This window comes from Vidua chalybeata, chromosome 6 (assembly GCF_026979565.1).
Source record: "Vidua chalybeata isolate OUT-0048 chromosome 6, bVidCha1 merged haplotype, whole genome shotgun sequence".
Lineage (NCBI taxonomy): Eukaryota > Metazoa > Chordata > Aves > Passeriformes > Viduidae > Vidua > Vidua chalybeata.
In genome coordinates, this window is record NC_071535.1 from 23266045 (window position 1) to 23289064 (window position 23020).

At 53.3% G+C, this 23020-nt stretch overlaps 1 protein-coding gene across 1 annotated transcript in view; it reads left to right on the plus strand.

The window, feature by feature from the left end:
• LTBP2 (latent transforming growth factor beta binding protein 2) overlaps positions 1-22963 on the plus strand; it is a 72142-nt gene extending 49179 nt beyond the window's left edge. The window contains exons 10-35 of the mRNA XM_053946376.1: positions 1772-1894; positions 2358-2522; positions 3323-3553; positions 4088-4110; positions 5808-5847; positions 6265-6351; positions 7376-7501; positions 7693-7821; positions 8220-8339; positions 9274-9393; positions 9598-9720; positions 9919-10044; positions 12424-12546; positions 12850-12975; positions 13072-13194; positions 13424-13555; positions 14510-14635; positions 15398-15541; positions 15817-16008; positions 16131-16211; positions 16820-16948; positions 17182-17322; positions 17568-17735; positions 18232-18495; positions 18710-18859; positions 22094-22963. Of these exons, the coding sequence (XP_053802351.1) occupies positions 1772-1894; positions 2358-2522; positions 3323-3553; positions 4088-4110; positions 5808-5847; positions 6265-6351; positions 7376-7501; positions 7693-7821; positions 8220-8339; positions 9274-9393; positions 9598-9720; positions 9919-10044; positions 12424-12546; positions 12850-12975; positions 13072-13194; positions 13424-13555; positions 14510-14635; positions 15398-15541; positions 15817-16008; positions 16131-16211; positions 16820-16948; positions 17182-17322; positions 17568-17735; positions 18232-18495; positions 18710-18859; positions 22094-22260 (3479 nt within the window). The 3' untranslated portion in view covers positions 22261-22963. The remainder of the gene's footprint in view (positions 1-1771; positions 1895-2357; positions 2523-3322; positions 3554-4087; positions 4111-5807; positions 5848-6264; positions 6352-7375; positions 7502-7692; positions 7822-8219; positions 8340-9273; positions 9394-9597; positions 9721-9918; positions 10045-12423; positions 12547-12849; positions 12976-13071; positions 13195-13423; positions 13556-14509; positions 14636-15397; positions 15542-15816; positions 16009-16130; positions 16212-16819; positions 16949-17181; positions 17323-17567; positions 17736-18231; positions 18496-18709; positions 18860-22093) is intronic.
• The last annotated feature ends 57 nt before the right edge of the window (positions 22964-23020 follow it).

Genomic DNA, 23020 nt, shown 5'->3' on the forward strand with positions numbered 1-23020 from the left:
CCCTATTTTAGATTAAGGATATAAAGCCTAGCCTTTGGTGCTTGTTTGTTTTGTCCTCTCATTACTCTAATCCCTTCAATCTCTTTGTTCATATGGAGTCAAAGACTTTGTCCAGTTGGTCTGTCAGAATGATATAACACTCTGACCATACTGTGGGCTGACAGGGATGAGCCACGAGGCTCCTCCAGAGAGCTCTAATGTCTTTTCTGAGTGGGGTTCCCAGCATATTTGGGGTTGGCCACTGGTTGTTCTCATTAACTCTGTCCTGTGCTCGGTACAGAGCAGGAAACACTAAATTGTGCAGCCAAATCCTACTCCTTGCTGTCCTTCTGCAGATCCCTGTAGCGTTGGTACCCCTGATTGACTTAACTTCTGGCCTGGTCTTCATGGCCCTCGTATGTCTCAACTGTGTATGGAGCAGCTGGTGGGATGAATGTAGGAGTTTTAGAGCACAGGACTGGTGAGAACCTCTAGGTCATTAAGTCTGAACTTCAGCTGTCATTGCTGGTTGTGTGTCTCACAAGACAGCCCCCTCCACCAAGCAGTAGTGCTATGGCTCTGAGGAATAAGGCAGTGCTGGGAAAGCTGTTCCTGAGTCTTCGACCCCATCTATCTTGAAACAGCCCCTAGAGCACCACTGGGTGCTCTAAGGGCACTTGAAGTCTCACCAGGGCCATGTACACTGGCACTGGAACTGCCCTGTGTCTTTGCCCTAGCATCATGTTGGCATTTCTAAGTCTTGGCAGCTCAGAGCTGTCCTGTGAGCAGTGAGTGGGCCCCAAACCCTCTCACTGATGGCTTTCACCTCTTAGCTTTCAGTATATGTTCCTGTGGTTTGTCTCAGGATGGTGCTGAGGCTGCTCCCAGTCCTGCTTCTCTGCTCTTCCTGCTGCTCTGCTCTTCCTGCTGCTCTGCTCTTCCTGCACTGCTTGTGCCTCCTGACACAGCACATTTCATCAGCATTCTGACTTTTCTGGGCCAAGCTCTTTAGTGAAGATAGAAGGCTACATTATTCCATGAGGACACCTTCCTCCTTACTGTCCATCTGAAAACTGCCCTCAGCTCCCCTTAATGCGCTTTTTGCCAATCCCTGTCTTCTCTGGCTTAGCTCATACATTCTTACATGGTGCTGTAGGAAAGCCTTTATTACAGGCCAAATGGATGAGCCCAATGGTGTTTCCCTAGGATAAACCCAGCTTCCTTCCCAAAGACTGTGTCTGATGAGTGCTGAGTTGGGGCAGAGGCAGAACTTGAGGCAGAGCTTGAACGTGGTGACTTCATTTCTTAGAAGAGGGTGCAGTGAGCCACAGTCTGGCTCACTACCCCTCTACCTCTGGATGGGATCTGTCAGTGCCCTTCCTGCATGCTGGCACTGAGTTTCTCAACAAGGATCCTCTTTGGATGATAGCTCTATGGAAACAGTACCAGGAATTGGGAGAAAGGACTCACCATTCCTGGCTTGCAAACAACCATGATAATAGTGACCCTGACGGAGTGGCTTACCATAGGGGCAACATCTGTTTTCCACAAGGACCAAAAAGCAGAGCAGTCATCCACAAGCCATCCTGCAGCTGCAGCAAGCAAGCTCTGGAGATGTGGGACTACTGTCACCACAGAGGTCCCCATTGTGCTGCTTGGTGTAGAGGCTGCCTTGGACACCAGCCCAGCTGAAACCCCTTTGGTTTGCAGCACCTGAATGGGAGGCACTGGGTATGGAGTTTAGTTCACCCTCGGCTTCTTCACATCTCACAAGGTTCTCTTCTCTCCACAGATATCAATGAGTGCTTGATGCAGGGCCTCTGCAAAGATGCTGAGTGTATGAACACCCGTGGCAGTTTCCGTTGTACCTGCAAGCCTGGAACCATGCTAGACCCATCCCGTAGCCATTGCATCTGTAAGTGCTCCAGGGAACCCCTCAGTCTGGGGAGGGACTTGAGCAGGACCCCATGGCTGAGTGGAAGCCACAGCGTGCTTCACACCTCCTTTGAGTGCACCTGAGTTGGGCTGTTCTGCACTTGTGTGCAGAATGGGTCCCAGTCATGCATTATCATTCTCCATGAATATTGCACGGTCCCTGAAGAGGCTGTGGTGTGGCAGCAGAGGACACAGCCCCCTGGGATGAGAGAACTCCCACATGAGCTGGATTTTTCTTGGGGATGACACTGTTGGGGGAAAGGCCCAATGGTTGATGGCCTGGTTGATGGCCAGGGGGTGTCCTGTGGAGAAGACAAGGGCAGCCCTTGGGCAGGCTGGGAGGCAAAGCAGAGAAGGAGCCAAGGGGGAGAGCTGAGTGTCCCCCATTCTCTCTTTGGAGAGCTCGGGGCACCTCCGGCAGTGACACGGCTGTTGTGTTTCAGCGGACAAAGCGGTGTCGATGGAGCAGGGGCTGTGTTACCGCTCGGCAGCCAGAGGCGTGTGCACCTTCCCCCTCTCGCACCGCATCACCCAGCAGATCTGCTGCTGCAGCCGCGTCGGCAAGGGGTGGGGCGAGAACTGCGAGGAGTGCCCCACGCCCGGCTCAGGTGAGGTGTGCCTGCTTCAGCTCTCTTCTGGTTAGACTGGGGTTTGGGTTTGCCTGAACACAGACAGCTGCAGGACCCAGAGCTGAGCAGTGCAAATGCTGTCCTGTGAGATGGGTACAGAACCCAGGAAGCAAACCTGGATAATACTGGGAAGATGGAGAAGTCCCTGATGGGAAACCACCCTGCACCAGAGGGAGAACACAACCATATGTGTGCCTGGCTTTATTCAACAGCCCTTTTCTGTCCTACATCTTTTGCTGGGAAGAAAGACAGGTGAGGATGAGTTTGAGTATCTCAGCATGGGATTGGGTGGAAGGGAAAGCACAAAAATCCTCAGGGACCGGAAGAATGTTCAGGTAGTTTGTGCAGAGTATCTTGAGTGCTGTGCAGAGTGCTCAGTGCTGAGGTACTCCCAGTTTGCTTTTATCTGCTCCGTTGTTCAGGTTGGACCTTCCTGTGGCATGATCTCTTTCTAGCAGTACTGACCATGGGAAGGGATTTCATTTTGGGGGTCTGGGAATGCCTGTGAGAAACCCACAATGCTCTGTGAGTGCATTCCTTCTGCTTGAAGCATCCACCCACTGCAATCGAGATGTGTTTCTTTAAGAATTTAACCCTTAGAAATTACAGAAAATTATAGGACTGCGGAAACTGGCACCTGCACTCACATACATGCCTGCCCATCTTCACTCCTTTATTCCACTGCCCCACTATCATGTCTGGGAATGGTAAACCAGGTGATCCCTCCACCAGTCTCCAACCTCTGCTTTCTAAAGTTTTGATTTGATTTTCCTTCACAGAGGCCTTCAAGGAAATTTGCCCAGCAGGACATGGCTACACCTACTCCAGCTCTGATATCCGATTGTCAATGAGGAAAGCAGAGACAGAAGAGTTGCCCCTCAGCTTAGAAGAGCAAGGGGAGAACAGCAACTGGACTTTGGACTGGACAGCGAGGAGACAGCAACTGCAGGACAGCCTGCGCGGCAGCATCCTGGAGGCATTTCTCTACCCTGGCACCTCAGCAAGACAGGGTAGTGTGGGGTCTACTGCTTAAAGCTGCTCCATCTGGGCCCCTAGCAAGGGTGGAAAACTTCTCAGGTCCTGCCATATACCATGGATGGACCTCTGGCTGCAAAGGGCTCCCTACATCTGTATGACTGCAGTGTTCCTGAGGCATGAGGCACGAGGTCTTCAAGTCTTTGCAGGAAAGGTTGAGTGTTTCAGGCTCCTGCAACTGCATCTTTGCAGTTGGTGCTGACTGGCCAGGCTTCCTCCACCAGGACCTCAGGCCTGCGTGGCAAGCCTAGCACTCCAGTCCTCGGGCTTCTGTCCAGCCCAGCTGGAAGGCAGTGTGACCAACTGCTCGTGTCAGTATTTGCTGGAGCAGTTGTTCCTGGGGTCAGCACAGGAGTCCAGGTGTGTTGGATTTGGGAACAAGTTCTTGTAGACAAATGTGAGGCACTGAATGGTAGTGTCTTGGAGGTGGGGTGAACTTAGGGCAGTCAGGGTTTGAGGAGAACACCTATCTGTCTTCTCTACTCATCATGCACTGTTTCCTTTTCCAGGTGAAATTTCTCCTGCTGTGCAGGTGAGTAAAGTTTGTCTTGCTACAGTTCAATGCATCTGTGGTAACTGGATGAGCTGGAAGGGGGATGTCATACGAATTAACTAAAAGAGTGGAGATTTAGATTAGATATTAGGAAGAAGGTTTTTACTGTGAGGGTGATGAGTCACTGGAACAGATTGCCCAGAGAAGCTGTGGATGCCCCAGCCCTAGAAGTTTTCAAGACCAAATTGGATGGGGCTCTGAGCAACCTGGTCTAGTAGAAGGTGTCCCTGCCCATGGCAGGGGGGTGGAACTAGATGATCTTTAAGGTCCCTTCCAACCCAAAACATTATATGATTCTATTTCTGCTTACACTCTTTTACTGTTCATCCAGGCAGGTATGAGTTGAGGCTCCAGCCATGTCTACACTGCATCTCACAGGGATTGAAGCTCTAGACAGGAGGGATTATCCACTATAAACTCAGTCCTAAGGAGCAAAAGGGTGAATTACAGCAAGGATCTATCCCACTATAAAAGGACATCAAGGAGAATTTTGGTTTGAAATTCTGGTCTTTGCTGCATATTCAAGTTTGCTCTGCTTTCACTAACTTCAGTTAATATCAACTGTACTTACACAGCTGAGGTGTGGGCACTCACTGTCAGACTGGCCTGGCTGTAAGGCTGATGGGCAGCAGGATAAGGGGAACTGATGTAGTCAACTTTAGGCATGCTTCTCTCATGGACCCCAGTGTCCTGCTCAAGCCCTGCTCACAACCAGCTCTCCTTGTGTTGAGGTGGATGCAGCAGAAACACCACTGCAGCAGTCAGGGCAGAAGTGTCCAACACTGCTTGTGTGAATTCACTGTGTTGGGTGGAAGCAGCTTGGAGACTGATCTTCTGCTAGGCTCTCTTAGGGCTGTGTGACTTTATTTGAGTCTCACTTGAAAAATGTGTGCCTCTTGAGCTGTGCTGTCAGTAGAAGTTTGGCCATATCTCTCCTGAGCATATCTCTCTGTGCCCTCTTGCTACATCAGCTCATCCCTCAGACATGTGCAGCACCTCTGAGGGAAGGGACAGCACTACCATTGTCACTGCTTCATAAACATGAAGTAACTTGGCTCAAGTACATGTGAGAAATCTCAAAACAGGGCAGAAATTTGAACCAAAGCGTCCAAATGTGAAGTCTGGAACTTAAATTGTTCAGTTGCCTGTTTTCTTCATCCATTGTGGAAAGCTTCACGGAGCAGGGACTTGGGACTCTGGTTGTGCTCCAGCATTTCCTTTGGCAGCCATAGGTTTGCCTGGAGGGGATGCTGAGGAAGAGCTTCTAGCAGAAAACACCTTGACAGGCACTGTTGATGCAGGTCAAAGCAGCAGCTGTCCTCAGCCCTCCAGAGCTGCTGGTGACAGTGGCAATATTTACCGTGCCTGGATGACCTTCCTGGCCACCTTGAGGAGGTGCCTGCCTGGTAGCACTGCACAGTGCACAGTGCACAGGTGTCACCTGCACAGTGTGCTGCCACAGACGTTCTGTGGGTGGCCCTCGGGGCATGGCCTGAAGCTGTGTTTTGCCCAGGATGACCCAGAGTGGCCCTGCCAAATGCACCCAGTGGGGGCAGCTTCTCCTCCTAGGATGGCAGTCTTGGGGAGAAAGAGGAGCCAGGAGGTGGGTGGGAAAATGTCACAGGGGTGCTGCATCCCAGTTCCATGCACAAGAATCCTATGTTTCTGTCCCTCAGAGAACTGCTGATGCCACTGCAGAGCCTGCTGTGCGCAGAGGTGAGTGCTGTGCTGGTGGGAGGGCAAGGCACGTGTGGGGAAGGGAATGGGGCAGTGAGGAAAGTGGGGAGACTGGGAGCTCAGGCCATGCCCCGAGGGCCACCCTTCTCTGCATGACAACCCCCAGTGCTGGGCAGGACAGGCTCCTAGTTGGACTGGCTGTGGGCAGCATGGAGGACCCCATCACAGTGGGTGGCTGATGCGGGGCTATAGGAATGTGAGGAGGTAATGAATATCCAGCAAGATGAAAGAGGCTGTGTTAAATAGTAAGATGACAGAGTTGCAACCACCCTGCAGCCTCTTCCTATGTTCTCTTTTGGTGCTGTGGTTGCCAGGACAGCCAGCACAGGTAAATCTTGGGTGGTCATCTCTGCCTGGGATCAGGTAGCTTGACTTACCTCTCTTCTTCTTCCACAGCAGAGGAAGAGGAGTTCTGGCTTGGTCCTCGCCAGCCTGGCCCCACTACCACCTGGGATGCTGCTGCTCCAACACAGGTGCCAGCAGGTGGGTGTGTGTCCACCAGTCATGAGGATTTCATGCCTCTCTTTGCCTAGTACTACAGTGAAATTATGTCCTAAATTCTCCCTCAACCAGTCTGTTAATCTGCCCAAATGCCTCCTTTGACTTCCCAAAGAAAAGCCCTTGACCTGCAGCTCTTGTCCCAGCCTGGGCCCAGCTGCTGCCAGCCAGGGAAACCTGGCCGGCCTGGGAGTCCCAAGAGCGAAGCTGTATGGGGAACAGAGCGCTTGTATCTCAGTCCTTCCCTGCCTGCAGCTGCCTTGCCGGGCGCAGCAGTGCTGCCGAGAGGGGGAATCACGCACCCGCTCCGGTGGCTTTGGCCCCGCGCCCCTCCCGTGGCGTGAGCTGACTCATCGGGAAGGGGGAGCGCCGGGGGAGGCTTGTGGCTCCCGGGGCGGCTTGTTTACTGCGCCGGAAACAAGGGTACTGTTGTTCCAGGGTTGCTTAAGTGTCTGAGAGTTTGGTCCCTGCCCTGCGCCGGGGGCTGGAGCACCTTGGGGAGCAGGCCTGGCGGAGGCACCTTGCTGAGGAATGCGTCTTCCTCAATAGCCTTTTGTTTGGGGTTGGGCTGCCCCCTCACTCCCCCCGGCTGGCTTTATGCCGAGGGGTGTGTGGTGCCTCACTGCCCCTTCACTGCTGCCTGTGCTCGGCTTAGCAGGGTGGTGCGAGGCGGGGGGCCCTGCTGTCACCGCAAAAGGAACGCCATCACAGGTGTCAGGCTCTGCTGCCAGTTCTAGTTTAAGGCATGGGGCTGCAGTGCAGGTGATCAATATACGGCACTGGGGCGTGCCCGCTCAGGCCACAGGAGCCCGAGGAGATGTCAGGGTCTGCTGTGTCCTCCCTGCTGCCCCGTCGGTGCAGGCTCTGAAAAAGGAGAGGAGCAGGCTCAGCATCACTCTCCAAGAAGGGAAAAAGCAGCCTCCTGGTATGGCGCTGGGGACACAAAGCAGACACTAGATTCCATGCACCCTTTTGGTGCTGCTCCCAACCCTGTGCTCTCTCTTTGCAGGGGTCAGTGGCTGTGCCTCCTCACCCCTTTCCTGTGGAGCTGGTGCTTGTGTTCTGACTCCAGAGGGGTATAGCTGCTTGTGCCACCCTGGTTACACCTTGGACCCCAGCCGCCTCCACTGCATTGGTGGGTTGGCAATTGATGGTTTGACTGCTTGGCTTTCCAGGCCTCAACAGCCCGTTCAGTCCTTCTGGCCCTTGGGGGACGGTCTTCTGGCAGCTCTGCTGAGGCCCTGCCCACTGCGGCACTGCGGGGCTGGCAGGGGGCTGCAAGCAGAAGGTGGTGATTGCTGGTCTTCCTTCCCTGCCTGGTTGTAGATGAAGATGAGTGTCTAAAAGACCCTTGTGCTGGAAAAGGTCGCTGCATCAATAGTGTGGGCTCCTATTTCTGCCTCTGCTACTCTGGGTACACCCTGGCTGTGTCGGTGGGCAAGCAAAGCTGTGAGGGTAAGTAGTGTTCACCTGACACAGAGTTGCCATCTCTCCAGGGCCTCTTTGTTCTCTCAGCCTCACACTCTCTCATGAATGTGCACGTACATGTGCATACCTGCACATCCTCTTTCCCACAGGCCTGCCCATAGACAGCTTAATCCATAGCAATCACTCTCTCCTGCTTGCTCAGGGATAAGACCTTGTCCATGATGATCCAGGCAGGAGTCTGTGATGCCAGCCCTGATCACTGCTTCATGGCTAGGAAGATGCTAGGGCAGGTGGGGGATAGAGGAGAGCCCCAGCACAGATCCCTTGGCTAGAGCCTGCTGCAGGGGGAGCAGGTCCTCTCTTGCACCAAGCCTTCCTGACACTGGTGGGGAAAGATTCAGGACTGTCTCCCTGTGTGTTGCCAGACCGAGATGAATGTGAGCAGCCTTCTATCTGCCGAGGACAGCAATGCATCAACACACCTGGCTCCTACCACTGCCAGTGCAGGGAGGGCTTTGCCATGGGCCCCAGAGGACAGTGTGAAGGTAAAGCTTGCTGCTCCCAGTTTCCCTGCCCCTCCAACCTACCCTATGCATGGCTAAACACTTCCTTTTCTCATCACTCTGTGTTTCCTGTAAGGGAGGTAGGACACCCGCACATTTGTCTGCCCTGTGCCCTCCCCAAGGACTGCCTGTCCTCTCCTTTGACTGCTTTACTGGGCAGAGGGAATGGAGTTCTCCCAAGATTCTCTTCCATCTCTCCATGGAGTTCCCCAATGACCAGCCCATTCCAGCTTCCCATTATGGAAGGACATGCCTATATATTTTCATGCCACCTTGGCTTTGTCACAAAATTGTCATGCTGGCAGGTGGACTGCAGGGAGAGCAGGCTGCAGAGACTCAGGCCACCCATCCCCACAGCATCCCATTCACATGGCAAGACCTGGGCCCTTCAAAGCTTTCACCCTTGTCAACGTATGTTGTGCTTGATCAAAGATTTCCCTTTCTCAGTAGCTCATCTCCATCACAGAGTGGAGGCTATTTTAGGAGGCAGTACAGGAAACAGGGCATGCACAGAATGCTGCTTCCCCCCACACAGCCTCCAGAAAGCACTTGCTTTAAGGACAACTGAGCTGGAGGTTGCATCCTAATCACAGTTATGAAACGCCCTGATGAGACGGCCCTGCACAGATGTTCTCTGATCCCTTTCTCTGCCCATGCACATTCTTGGCCTTGGCAACACCCTGCAGCCATGAGTTTAGTTGCTGACTTATGTCAGCCCTCAGATGTGGGTGTAGGATCCTGAGGGATAGGTGGGGCCGTAAGAGATTTTGTCTAAGCCCCAACAAACTCTTCTCAACTCCTATTGGGTATCACTGTGCCCTGGAGGGAAACTTTGAGGATCCAGCTCGAGAGGACACATTGGAGACTGCTGCATTGTTTACTTTTGGGAGCCTGAAAGAACTGTGTTTCTTGGCAGATGTCAATGAGTGCATGGATCCCAGCTCTTGCCCCAGTGGGAGATGTGTCAATACACTAGGATCCTACAAGTGTGTCAGCTGTGCGGCTGGCTACCGGCCCAGGAACGGACGATGTATTGGTGAGAAATTGCTGCTCTGGACGGCACCCTTGCCCGCCACGGCAGCGCTCCCTGTAAGCCTCAAAAAGAGCAGGGGCACAGGCAGCGTCCTTCTCCTGCAGTCAGCCAGCCTGTTTGGCCAGGGCATATTGCACTCATAGCTTGTGTGGAGGGACTGCCCTGAGCACCCTCCCATGCCATGTTGCTTTCTGCTGTATCACACAGATGTGGATGAGTGTCTTGTGGAGGGGACTTGCGCTCATGGACAGTGCGTCAACCTGGACGGCTCCTTCCGCTGTTCCTGCTACCGGGGCTACGAGGTGGCACCTGATGGGAAGAGCTGCCAAGGTATTAGGGAGCCGTGTGTCCAGACACTCTGAAGTGTCACACACTCAGTCCAGAGGGTTCCCTGGGCTATCCCTAAGCACTTGGCTCTCCCTGAGTCCTGGCCACCATGCTGGCTGGTTCCCCCAGCACATGTGCCCCTGGTCATGGTTGCTCTGCATTTTTTCCTCTTATCCCATTCTCCCTCCTGTGTTTATGCAGACATTGATGAATGCTCAGCCCGGGCCCCCTGTCCCTCCGGACTCTGCCTCAATACTGAGGGCTCCTATTCCTGCATGTCTTGTGACACCGGCTATGCTGTCTCCAGAGATGGCAGCATGTGTGAAGGTATCCCTTCCCCAGGAACAGAGGAGTGGGTGCTGGAGGAAATGAGGGAAGAGACATTGCCAAAGCTGGGTTACTGGTGGGGCAGGAGGGCTTCTTTAGCCTCAGGATCCTTTTCCAGCTCTTTAGCTTCCTGTTCAGTAGAGTGCATGGAAGGCTGCATGCACATGTCACTTGGAGCAGCAGGAAGGTGATTTTGCTCACACAGCAAAGGGATGGGGGAAGGACTCATGGACCAATGATGATCTAGAAGATGCTGACAAAGGCCAGAGGAGTACGGGAGGCCTGGAAACATTGGCAGAATTGTGTGCCTTTTAGTTCAGAACTGTGTGTATCTACTTCAAATGTAGGTCTTCAATGGAAGGAGAAACCTTGGGTCCACAGCCCATGGAGAGACTGTGAGCACCCAGCTTTCATAATTTTTCCCCAGCCCCTAATATAACTTGGACATATTTAAAAGGGAAAGCTTAGAACAAGGTCTCTGCTGTGCCAGATATGCTGGCAGAGACTTAACAGCAGCACTGATTTGTGTTGGTTGCAGTGCTGAGACATGGGAGTTCTCAGTCCCAGCTTTACAGCTTAACTGCCCAAGCACAAGCAGGAAAACTCCATCTCTGGTGGCTGACTGTGGGGAATATCCTGGGCTTGAGATAGCTTGATGCAAATTCCCTGTTTGGAGCAAGGGAAGGGAAAGGGCAGAGCTGGCAAAGGTATTTGTTTAAAGAATGGCCATGTGCTGAGAATTTCTCTCTGGAGCACTGCAGAGCCCTGCAGCCTGCACGTAGCTGGCAAATAGAAGATCTTGTCTTTGATGTGACTTTCAGAAGGATCCCCCTGTATGGGGGCCTCCAGGAGGGGAGGAGAGGGAGGTTTTCCTCCCTTAATTCTCCTCTGATTTGCTGTCTGAGAAAGTCAGTGTGAAATGAACTTACTTTGCATTTGATTTTCGGGTGTGATGGAAGAGCCGTGGTTTGATGCCTTACATCTGCCCTCCCCTTTTCCCAGGACTCCACATGAGCTGCCCCATCTCAGCCACCTTGCCCCAGCCATTTCATGAGGGCATCTTATCAGGGTTTGATATCGTTTGGGTCACGCTGACCTGATGGCAGGATGGTATGTTCCTCCCTGCCTTGGCTGGTGGCCTTGTCTGTGGATTTAGGTTTCATATTTGAAACATGATAAGGGTTTCATGATAGTTTTTGTGTAAATAAACTAGATTTTTGGTTCCTCTCCAGAAGGATTCAATAATACTGCTTCTTGCAACCCTTTGAGACTGAAAAGCTGGGAATCCTGCCCTGAGGTGGTAGGGAGCGATGCTCTTTGTGCCTGTGGCATGCTCAGTGCTCTGCAAAGAGGAAAGTGTTCCTCCCTACCTTCAGGAGCTGCCAGTCTCACGGCTTTACCTCCTGTCAGTGCAGTGTTCTCCCGTGCTTGCCTCCCGTGCTTGCCCTCAAGGGCTGCAGACAGTCTGCTGTCATCTTGCAGCCTTCTGTGCAAGGGAAGGTATCCCTCTCTCCTCTGCTGTGAGCAAAATCCTCAGAGTGCCAGTAGATTCTGGCCAAGGCCTGGGAGAGTTGGGTGAGAGAGGGTTTGTGGAGAGCTCTGTGCTTTTGAGGCTCTTGTGCAATTGGGTAAGAGTTGTTGTAGGCCCCTGAACAGCTCTTCCACAAGGACATTGCAGACAAGTCTGGCAAGTGAGAAAGCAGAGCCTCAGAAGGTAGGGCTGGTGCTGCGTTGCACTGCTGATGTTTGCTCTTGTGCAGTTGGCTGAAGGGAGGATTTGTCAACAACTGTGACTGCATTGGCCTCTTGGTGGTTGTTGTATGCAGAGCAGAGTTCTGCTGGAGACAGACGCTGGGGTTAACAGTATCCCTGTGCTCACAGAATCACTGAATGCCTAAGGCTGGAGGGGACCTCTGGAGTTCATCTCATCAACACAATGCTCAAGCAGAGCCACCAACAGTTGTCTGCCCAGGGCTGCATCCAGATAGTTTTTCAGTATCTCCAAGAAGGGAGACTCCACGTGTCTTTGGGCAACCTAGACCAGTGCTCTGCTACTGTCACAGAAAGAGAGTGTTCAGGCAGGACCTCCTGTATTTCAGTTTGTGCCCCTTGCCTTTGGTCCTGTCACTGGGCACCACTGACTTGGTGCTGGGATAGTGTTTTGCTGGTCCCTATGATGGAAGGGAGTGAAGAGTCTGGGCTGAACCTGCACACCCCGGTAACAGGGAGTCTCTTCTCACTGTGATGGGATGGTCTGGGAAGACAGCTCAAACCCACTTTGCAGGCCAACAGCTGGGTGATGCTTCTGTGGATGGAGATCTTCTCCAGTGGTGGCAAGAGCTGGGGCCTCACTCTATGCTGTGCCCTTCCTCTTGGCAGATCTGGATGAGTGTGAGGACCCTGCTGTCCAGTGCCTGGGGGGAGAGTGCAGAAACACACTGGGCTCCTATGAGTGCAACTGCCAGACTGGCTTTGAGCTCATCAATGGCACTGTATGCGAAGGTATGAACCCCATCCATGCAGCCCTCTGGGTCCAGGACATACTGGATCCCCCTTCTTTCTCAGCAGGGAGGATGCTGGTGCCTAGGCAAGTGATGCCACCATGCATGGTACATCCATAAGGTTATAGTCAAAGTCAGGCTCACCATGGACAGGGAAGATCTCTGTTTCCATGATGAGGAAACAAAGGGCCAGGAGCCCTTTGAGGGCTGCCTGTAAGAGACTGGGTACAGGGAATCTATGTGGCTTTGGTGAAGGATGTACCCCAGGGCTGGGTGCATGGTCCTGATTCTGCTCCCTCTGCAGATATGAATGAGTGCCTGAACAGTGAGATCTGTAGTCCCAATGGTGAATGTCTCAACAGTCAAGGATCCTACTTCTGCATTTGTGCCCCTGGTTTCTCAAGTGTGGCTGGCGGAGTCAGCTGCCAAGGTGAGTTGAAGGGTGGCAGGATCCACCTTAGGTCCTGCCCTCTGCTTCCTGCCCTGCTGTGAGATCCAGGTTGATGTTTTTGTCTTGATTTCACAGATGTGGATGAATGTGCAGACAAGTCCCTGTGCTCGCAAGGCCAGTGTCTGAACACAGAAGGCTCCTACAGATGTCTGTGTGAAAATGGATTCAAACACTCCCAGGAGACTGATGATTGCGTGGGTGAGAGCTCTTTGCTGGGGAGATCAGCCTCCCAGGATTTGAGGGGACAAATGAAGCCAGTGCAGGAGGGAAGACAGTTCTGCTCCCAGCAATCAAAGTTGCTGGTGACTTGTAAGGAGGACTAGCACTGGTTCAAGGCCTCTGGCCAGCTGAAGCGGATCCAGGTGCTGCAGTGAACAAACAGGGTCCCCATCTGACCATCCTCATCCCCTTGCTCTCCTCCCTGCAGATGTGGATGAGTGTAAAGAATATGGGGATGCCATCTGCGGCACATGGCGGTGCCAGAACAGCCTGGGCTCCTACCGTTGTATCATGGGCTGCCAGCCTGGCTTCCACTGGACCCCCTTGGGTGACTGCATTGGTGAGTACAGCCCTGGGTCCTCCTGTCCCTCACCCTGGCAGGCACAGGGTGGTTGTGGGACATCTCTGCCAGAGGCGCAGGGGAGAAGGAGGAGGAGGAAATGTGTGGCTGGTGGAGAGGCAGATAATGCTGAGAATTTGTTTTCTTGGCTGCACTGCCTGCTTGTGTCTAGACTTCTCTCTTCCTGGCATCTGGAACAGACACCGCATTGTGCTGCTTTCCGCTTGGGGAGGGTCCTGGGCAGGTTACAGCCATTCCAGGCTTGGGGCTGGACCGCAGCTCCCTGTAAGCTGTGCTTGCTGGGGCCAGCGCCAGTCACCTGCCTGGCAGGCCTGGGTGAGTGGAAAGGCTGCTACCAGAGCATGCTAGGCTAGTGAGTCTGGGTTTGAAGCCCAGGCTCCAGCAAAAAGGAAGGAGCAAAGGGGTTTTTGCAGTGTTTGAGGCTCCCCCCAGCTCAGGGAAAGTTGCAGCAGGGAGGAGCTGCTGCCAGCCATTGGGGTCTGGGCTGCACTAAGACTCAGCCTTAGCACATGGAGCTGCTCCTGGCCTTGGAACCGTGGGTTGTTGACACATAGCTGTTCTGACTGCTCCAAGAAAACTTCCATGCAGCAGCTGGAGCTTGTAGGCTCTGTGTCCCTTTACCCCTCTGCAGGAAACTGCTGCCCTCAGCTACCCCTGCCAGTCACCTCCCATGCTTCCCATCAATTTCCCATTCCCACCCTGCCCCTATTGCTCTATTCACATGGTCTCTTTGTGGCTCTCAGTGTTGCAAGAAGCTTCTCTTAACATGCACACTCATAGGTGAGTAACTGGAGCAGCCAGACCCAATCCCTCACATCAAGGGAATGCCTGTCCCAGTCCCAGATCTTGGGGTCAGAGCCGAAAGGCCTGAGTAAGGGTGCCCACTGGGAGAAGTGGGAACTAGGACAATTCTTGGTTTTGGCTTTGCTGCAGACATTGATGAATGTGCCAATGAAACGTTGTGCGGGAGCCACGGCTTCTGCGAGAACTCAGATGGCTCCTTCCGCTGCCTCTGTGACCGTGGCTACGAGAGCTCACCTTCCGGGCACTACTGCATTGGTGAGTCTGCCAGGATCACTCTGCCAGTCAGGAAAGGAGAGCCATTGGCAGATGCCAGGCTGGCGTCCCTGCTGTATGATGGCTCCCAGACCACAGACAGGGACTGCTCTCATGCACTGAGAATCATGCACATGGACAGGGCAGCTCATGGAGTCAAAACCCCTTTCCATATCACAGCAGATCTTTGGGCTTGCAGAGGATCAGGCTCTGAAAAAGTGAGTGTTTAACAGTGAATATGGAGTCCTTTTCTGTCCAGGTGGAAAGGAGTCCTTGGGAGATGGAGGCACTGAAGGTGCTGGAAAGGTACTTTAATGGGTGCCTATAGAGAACAGGCAGGGTGTATTATAAGGAAGAAAATTTTCATTGTGAAGACAGGCAGAGAGTGGAACAGTTGCCTGTGATGTTTGTTCAGTTGCCATCCTTGGAGATTTTAAAGACCCAACAAGAAAAAGCTTTGAGCAGCCTGATGGGATCCTGTAAGTGAGTATGGCATTGGACTGGAGTGATCCAAACCTAGATGATTCTGTGATCCAGCAACCGACTGGATTTCAGTAAGCTGGAGTTCAGGCTCTGGATCCACTAAGAGCAGGGCATGAGGGTCCTGCCAGACTTGTGTTGAGCCCCAGTGTGAACGTAGTTCTTAGCTCGTCCCTAGCAGCTTTTGTCTCCCTACCGCAGGGTAGCTTCATGCTGCAGACCATGCACAGGCTGCCCATGCAGAGGCAGGGCTCCTGCTGCCCACTGCTGCTCTTTGCTTTGCAGACGTGAATGAGTGTGAGCTGATGGTTGCTGTGTGCGGAACTGCGCTTTGTGAGAACGTGGAGGGATCCTTCCTGTGCCTCTGCCCCAGTGACCACGAGGAGTACGACACAGAGGCAGGGCAGTGCAAGCCCCGAGCTGCCGTAGGTGAGTAGGCAACTGCGATAGAGCGTGGGTGACAGCTAGAGCAGGAGCATAGTAGCTCTGGCTGGGGTGAGATAACGATGAGGGGCTGCTAGGGCTGTACAAGCCTCCACAGATAAATGGGCAAGTTTTTGTCTGGGGAGATCTCAGAAGCCTGAAAGTGAGGACCTGAGAAAGCCACACTGCTGGTGATGGGTGTGCTCTGGGACCTCGTAGGTATGGGATGCTGCGTTGGGGTGCCAAGGACCCCATCCCGTCCCTGCTCTGCTGTCTTTTAGAGGGTTCCGACACACACGCAGCCCACCTCTCTGACAGCGCAGAGCGCAAGCAGTGTTACTACCACATCAGTGACGTTCGCCTGTGTGACAGCGTCCTGGCCAAGAACATCACCAAGGAGGAGTGCTGCTGTACTGTGGGGGCAGCCTGGGGTGACAACTGTGAGACTTACCCCTGCCCCATCCCAGGCACAGGTAGGACTGTGACCCCACCACACCAGTCAGGGCCAGTGCTCTGCCTGCCAGCTCCACCATGATTGCACTAATGAGCTGCTTATTTTCTTTCCATCTCCTCTTGGTGTCTGTATCTTGGTCAGTGGAGTACCAAGAGATCTGCCCTCTTGGGAAGGGCTATATTCCCCAGGAAGATCTGCTCTCAGGAAAAGTCTCTTTCACAGGTACTAGCACCATTTTCTTTCATTTCTTCCAGGGGGAAGAGGGAGAGCACTATGTAAAACCCTGCATGAAAATGCATTGACAAAACTATCTCCTGAGGCCTATTGTGGGGGATGCTAACATCATGCTGCTGTTTTCCCCATTCCAGAGAAATCCCAGACTGCCAGTATTGTTGAGCTGCAAGTGCCCCTGCCTCCAGTCCTGCCTTGTTGCTGGCAGTTATTCTTTCTTGGTGCAAGTTTCTCATTAAGAACCAGGGATGGGGACCATCAAGACATAGCTCTTCCCGTTACTGATCAGATCTCCCAGTGGCCAGCTCACTCAGTCTTTGGCACTTCTCGTCCATGGGGGTTGTGTGCTTAAGATACACATTAATTTCCTATTTGTGAATGTCCTGCTCACACCATCCCTCCTCCTGCTCTGTCTGGGGGTGCTTCTCCCTCTGCTCCCAAGCATGGCACCTGTGGGAGAGGTGGGAGGCTCACTCAGGGACCTGTCAGCAATCCAAGCAAGGTGCTGTGACAGCTTTTTGCAGGTATAGCACCCAGTCCCCCTTGCTTCCATGGCTCTGCTTCCTGAGACACTTGCCTTCTCTCCATCCCTCTTTCAGACATGGATGAGTGTGAGATATTTGGCTCCGAGTTCTGCCGCAATGGACAGTGTTTGAACACGGTGCCAGGCTACAAGTGCTTCTGCCGTACAGGATACTTCTATGACTCCAGCAGGCTTGAGTGTGTTGGTAAGATGGCCTCAAAGAGCAGTGGGCATCCCACTGCACATGGGGGGACAGCTGTGGTGCTACACCCAGACTTGTCCCTGCTGAACCAGGTCTAGGTCACAGACTTCTGGGACCCTCCTGGGGAACAAGGGAGGAGGGCCTGAGGGTCATGAGGTCCCCATTTGTGCAGGGAAAGGGTCACACTGCTCATGTCTGCCAGCCTGAAACGTTGCCCTGTCCTTGTGTGTGGGCAGATCAGGATGAGTGTCAGAATGAAGTGTACTGCATCAATGGCGAGTGTCTGAATACAGAAGGTTCCTACCACTGCTTCTGCAGCCTCCCTCTTGTGCTGGATGCCACTGGCAACCGGTGTGTGAATTTCTCCAGCAGGGCAGGTGAGCTTAATCCCCCACTGCAGCACACCTTTGCCCCACACATCCTGCCCCATGGCTGGGTCCTCCAAGAGGGAGCAGTGGGTGGGGACTTGGTGTCTGGCTGAGGTGTGTCAGCACCAGCACAGGGTGCAGCCAGGGCAGGGAGGGGGCAGAAGCTGGGGCACATGGTCGTCTCTCTTGGGACAAGATGGACAGGCACTCTTCTGGATTATTTCCATGGCATCCTTTGCTTGTGTCATTCACAGATGCCTTGGAGGAGTATGAAATCCACCTGGATGTCTGCTGGCAGACCGTTGCCGACTACATCTGCCAAGACCTGCTGCATGGCCAGCAGACCACGTACACTGAGTGCTGCTGCCGGCTCGGGGAAGCCTGGGGCCAGAACTGTGCACTTTGTCCCCACAGGTCCTCTGGTAAGTTGGGTGGCATGAGCAAGCATCTTCCAGCAGAGGTGGGAATGGGCTGGGCTGCCACTTGTCATGTCATGCAGGTCTGCTGCATAAGATCTCTGCACTGCTGGAGCCAGCCCAAGGAGTAGGTAACCCCACACACACTTCTCCAAGGCTGAACTGCCCCAGTGGGTAGAAAGTACCTGAAACTGATTTGCAGCAAGTCCAAGGTACTTGAGGGCAGTGTTGCCCTGTGCATCCCACTGCTTCTACACATGTTAGGAGACAGTGGTAGCCGGAGATGGGAGCACCCTGGGAACTGGGGTTCTTGCTGCTCAAGAACCTGCTGGCCCCAGACGGGAGTTAATCTTCTTGACAATCAACAAACTACAGAGCTGCAGCTTTGGAGGGCACTCAGTCCAGGCTGGTTCAGCTGACCCAGTGTGGACGCACACCCTCTGCCATATAGTGGACCTTGAGCCAGGCTGCACTGACCCTTCCTTTTCCTCACCACCTGCAGCTGATTTTGCTTTCCTGTGTAATGGGGCCAGTGAAGACAGTGAGAGAGGGGCTGAGCTCCGAGAAAGACCTAGGTATGAGTACGGACCGGGCTTGGAAGACCCCCACTATGGCCTTCCCAGCCCCTACTACAACTACCTGGAGTCTGAGTACGGAAATCCCGACGCTGGTTTCCATCGGAGGGAACCCAGCAGTGAGTTTCATGGTAGCCCTCTCCACCATGGCCCAGTGCGGTCTCCACCCCGCTACCTGCCTGGCCAAACTGGTGAGTACTGGAGACACAGAGAAGTGCTTCCCCACCCTGTGTCCATGTCCTCGTAATACCCGCCCTGGCCGGGCTGCTCCAGGCTTGGAGCAAGCTCTGTTCCTGGCTGTTCTGAGTCAGTCCTGGTCAGTCACTGTCTTGCTGCATGCCCGATATTCCCTTAGTGACTGCGCGGAGGCTCACCCTGCTCTGACCCCACCTTGCCGCCCTCCAGGTCTCTACGAGGGCTTCGAGGGGCTGCAGGCGGAGGAGTGCGGGATCCTCAACGGCTGCGAGAACGGGCGCTGCGTGCGCGTCCCGGAGGGATACACCTGCGACTGCTTCGACGGCTTCCAGCTGGACATGACCCGCATGGCCTGCGTGGGTGAGTGAGCCCCGCGTCCCCGGGCCGCGGCTGCTCCCTGCCGGTGCCAGCCGGGACGGCAGCAGGAGCAGTCCCGCTCTTCCGATTCCTTCCCATACGGCTGGGAGGGCCCTCGTGGAAGTTCAGCCGGCCACTTTCTGCGGGCAGCTAGGTAAGAGCAGCTCGAGGCATCACCGAGAGCGGCTGATGTCTACTGTCTTCTCATACCACTCTTGTACATCACAAGCCATGGTTACTGTGGTTAATGTCCTCTACATTTGCCACTGCCCTGGTGAAATTCCTCACTTTCCACCCTGCCCTATGAGACATGGTTTCTAAATCTTCTCTCTGCATTTCCTCTAAATCCCTATGCCATGTCTCCATCCTTTTCACATTATATGTCTCCAAGCCAGCTGAGATCTCAGGCACTCATCAGAGCAGATGAAGACACTCTTTTTCCTTAGTCATGGCACTTACTCCAACTCAGGGCATCCTTACTGTACAAAACAATGGTGCAGCTTCTTCATACAGAACCCATGGTCAATACCACCCCAAATGCAGCTGTGCAAAATGGCAGCCTGCAATGTTACTCCCTCTTCTGCATTTGTGCACTGTTTTCCTTTCATTGGCCATAATGCTTTGCATTTGCCTTCAGTGAATTTTGTCTGGTTGAATTTGGACCACTACTCTATCAGAGTAAGTCTGAACCCTGCTAAGTGCCTGCAGTCTGGCATCACACATATATTTTATAAGCATGGGGGTTCTTCCTTTGTCTACCTTAATGACAACATTTGCATGGAGTAGGGGTAAGAACAGACCACTGCAGCCTGTGCTTTAAAGGGTTTTTGTTGTAACAGCCAGATATTGCTAATTGTCTTTGGAGTGCAGCTGTTCAGTCCATTCTGCAATTGCCACAGTTTAATCTAGAGAGTATTTTCTCAATCTGAGTGTGTCATGTGAGAGTGTGTTGAAATCCTCACCATGGTCAAGGCACATATCCACCACTTCTCCCTTATCTGACAGGCCAGTTATCAGGTCAGGGAAGAGAACCAAATTGGCTTAACGTAATCAGGCCTTAACTGATCTGCACCAGCTATTTAATGATCCTGTTATTCTTTAGAGGGTTATGACCTAATCACTCACAAACCTGAACTGCTTAGGGGTGAGCAGACTGTAATTCTGCATTTTCCCTTCTCTGTTTTTAAAGATCGTTTTGAAATTTATCTTTTGTTGTTTTTCTGAGGCCTCCTTTATGCTCCCATTTCAGAGAGAACGGTCACCTTTTCAGGGACTGCAGGCAGCATTAAACACATGAATTTGCATTGCAGCAAACCTTTATGGATGTAACTGCTTTATATCTGATTGTTGAACCTCTCCATCACAGTGTGACCTTTCCCTCCCTGTGCTCCTGCACCCTTGTTTAAATACTTCAAACGTGGTCTGTGCTCTGTCTGATCACCATGAGTGTTTTTATGATGGCTGGAACAAAACCCGTGTTAGCTGCTCCAGCCAGCTCGACTGGCTTTTGTTTTCTCTGTTGATAAGAAATAGACTGACATTCCCCATTGTTTCCTGCTAACATATTTAGGGAGCCTTTGCTTGTTGCCTTTTCTATCCTGAACTAACTAGCCCTCATTTTACACTGGAGCCTGTTTTTTTCCTTTCAGTTCTCCTGCTTGGTTCTTAGTCATCATCATGCTTTTACCTTGCTGACTTCAGGCCTTTAGAATATTCCTGCAGCTGCTGCAGCACTTCCCCTCTCACTTCATATGGCAACAGCTAACCCATGCCCTGAAAGGTGAGCTGGGTGTCCCCACCCCTATCCAAGTGGGCAAACTCCAGGACTCGGTGCAGACTGCTAGCAACACTACACTGTCGCTGCTGGCTTTTGCGTCTCTCTGGGCTAAAGTGTTCTTGTTTCATTTCTCCTCTTGATTTGGTGGCCGGAGCAGCCTGTCTGCTCTTTCAGCTTTTACCGTCCCTTGCTTCTGAGGCTGCAAAGCACATCTCCCTTGATGTGCCTGACTTCTCCTTGGGCTTCCGAGCAAGCCATCCTGTTCATGGCAATGTCTGATTCTGAGGTTTAGGTTGAGTCCCCAGTGTCAGTTCAACAATTGGTTTGGCTGTGTGTGAAGACTACCTTGTTCCTCAAGCTCTGTCTTCTCATGTTTCCCCTCTCCATCTTCCTCCTGTGACTGCTGTGCTTTCTCTTACCTCCCTTAAAATTTTGCTTCCAGCACCCCTCCCTGGGGTTGCATTTCTCTTTCTTTGTCAGATGGCCCCTCCACCTATGTTAGAGATAATCCAAGGTCCCTGGGGTGGCAGAGCACTTTGGTCCTCCCAGGGTCCATTGGCTACTGCTTGGGGTCTTCTTTCTCCCTTGGGTGGCCAGCTTAATCCATCATCTGCTCCCCACTCCCTGCTGATCAGTGGGGGTTGAATCTGGAGTTTGTGGTGAGAGGGGTTGGGCCTGCCTTGGTAGGTGAGGATTTGGGCTCTGTTTGCACCTATAGGTGCCATGGTGAGGATTTCAACACACACACTGCACCTGTGGGTGCAAACAATGGTTCTGAGGTTGTACATGGGTGCTCTGTCCTGCTCATGGCCCCACCACAAGTTGGTGTATCTCAGGCAGAGTGTCTGGATGAATACATGTAGCAGAGCAGACCTGTCACAGTAGGGCAGCTGCTGTAGGGCTCACATGCACACTCCAGCCTGATCAACTGGCCAACTGAGCCCTTTGGCACAGTTTGCAGGTTAATAAAATAAGCTGTTGTTTGTGCAGCACGAAGTCCCTCTGTGTTTTGGTCCTGGAGATGATAACCGGCCTCTCAGGGCCACCATCATTTGCCTGGTTGACCTTGCTGGATCAGAAAAGGGCATTTTCCAAGGCTAGAAGTGGCCTTTTCCCCAGATCTTGGGCTATTATAACTTGTTAGCCAAAAACTGCTAACCAGGGGGTGTCACCAGCTGCAGAGCTTGGAGGAGCTCTTATTTGGTGTACATGGGGCAGGGTTCAGTACTGTGCTGAAGGATACTGGGGATGCCACCCTTGGATACTACAGATGCTCTGCAGATATGCTGAGGGCATGGGAGGCTGGTGGGGTCACCGTGGACATCCTGAAGGATGTTGGGAGACAGGGCAGGCAGAACCTGTGTGGGAGGGCCAGGGGGGACAGCAGTGGCACAGGGAGATAGCTGTGGGTTGGGACTACTCACTGTGCCACCAGCTCAGCCCAATCCTTCTCCTTGCAGATATCAATGAGTGTGAGGAAGTGGGCAACCCTGAGCCCCTGTGCCGAGGTGGCACCTGTGAGAACACCGAGGGCTCCTACCGCTGCCAATGCCTGCCGGGCTACGTGGCCCTGGCCCGGTCACACCACTGCGTGCCCCAGACAGCCCAGAACCCAGCAGCCGCGTAGCTCTAGGAGAGCAGGGGTGAGGGTGCTCCCCTGCACATGGCTCTGGAACCTGGGAGCACAGAGAAAGGCCTCGCACAGCTGTGGGTGCTTCGAGGCTCTTTGTTCCTTCGCCTTCGAAGCGCACAGCTTCCCCACCACCTCTCTCTATGGGTCAGGGCTGAGCTCCCAGCCTCTGCACCCCTCTTGGCCCTGCCAGCCCCTGCTCTTCCTGCAGCAGAGCCCACTCCAGCCCTCAGCACCTGTCACATTGTCCTGTGTCATGGAGGCTCACAGGACACCTTCCCTTGCCACACAGCCCCTGCCTGTCCCACTCACCCTGCCAAGAAAGGGGGTTCATCTCCCTGCCACTGCTGCACTGACAAAGTGACAAGCTTTACCCACACCACGGGTGCTGGCCCCACTCCTTGTGAAGCGTCCAGCCCCCAGGCCAGAGCCTAAGATGGGGGCTCCACCCCAGCTTTCTAGAGCTGCTGCCTAACCTTGGGGCTTGGGAAAGAGGCCTGAGGGGCCCTAGGGCCAGCTCTCCCTGTGGCCTTTAGCCCTATACTTTGTGCCCCATGCTGGCTGGGCAGGGGAAGGGGGAGCAGGTCCAGCTTCCTTTCTGTAAAGTTGTTGTTGGTTATTTTTTTTAACTGAGTCTGCTGGAAACTTCTCTCATGTTGTTAAATAAAACATTTATTTTGGGCCCCTGTGGCTCAAGACACTGGGGCTTGTCAGAACTGTGCTTGTCTTGCCTCTGCCAAGGGCAGAGCCATCCCAC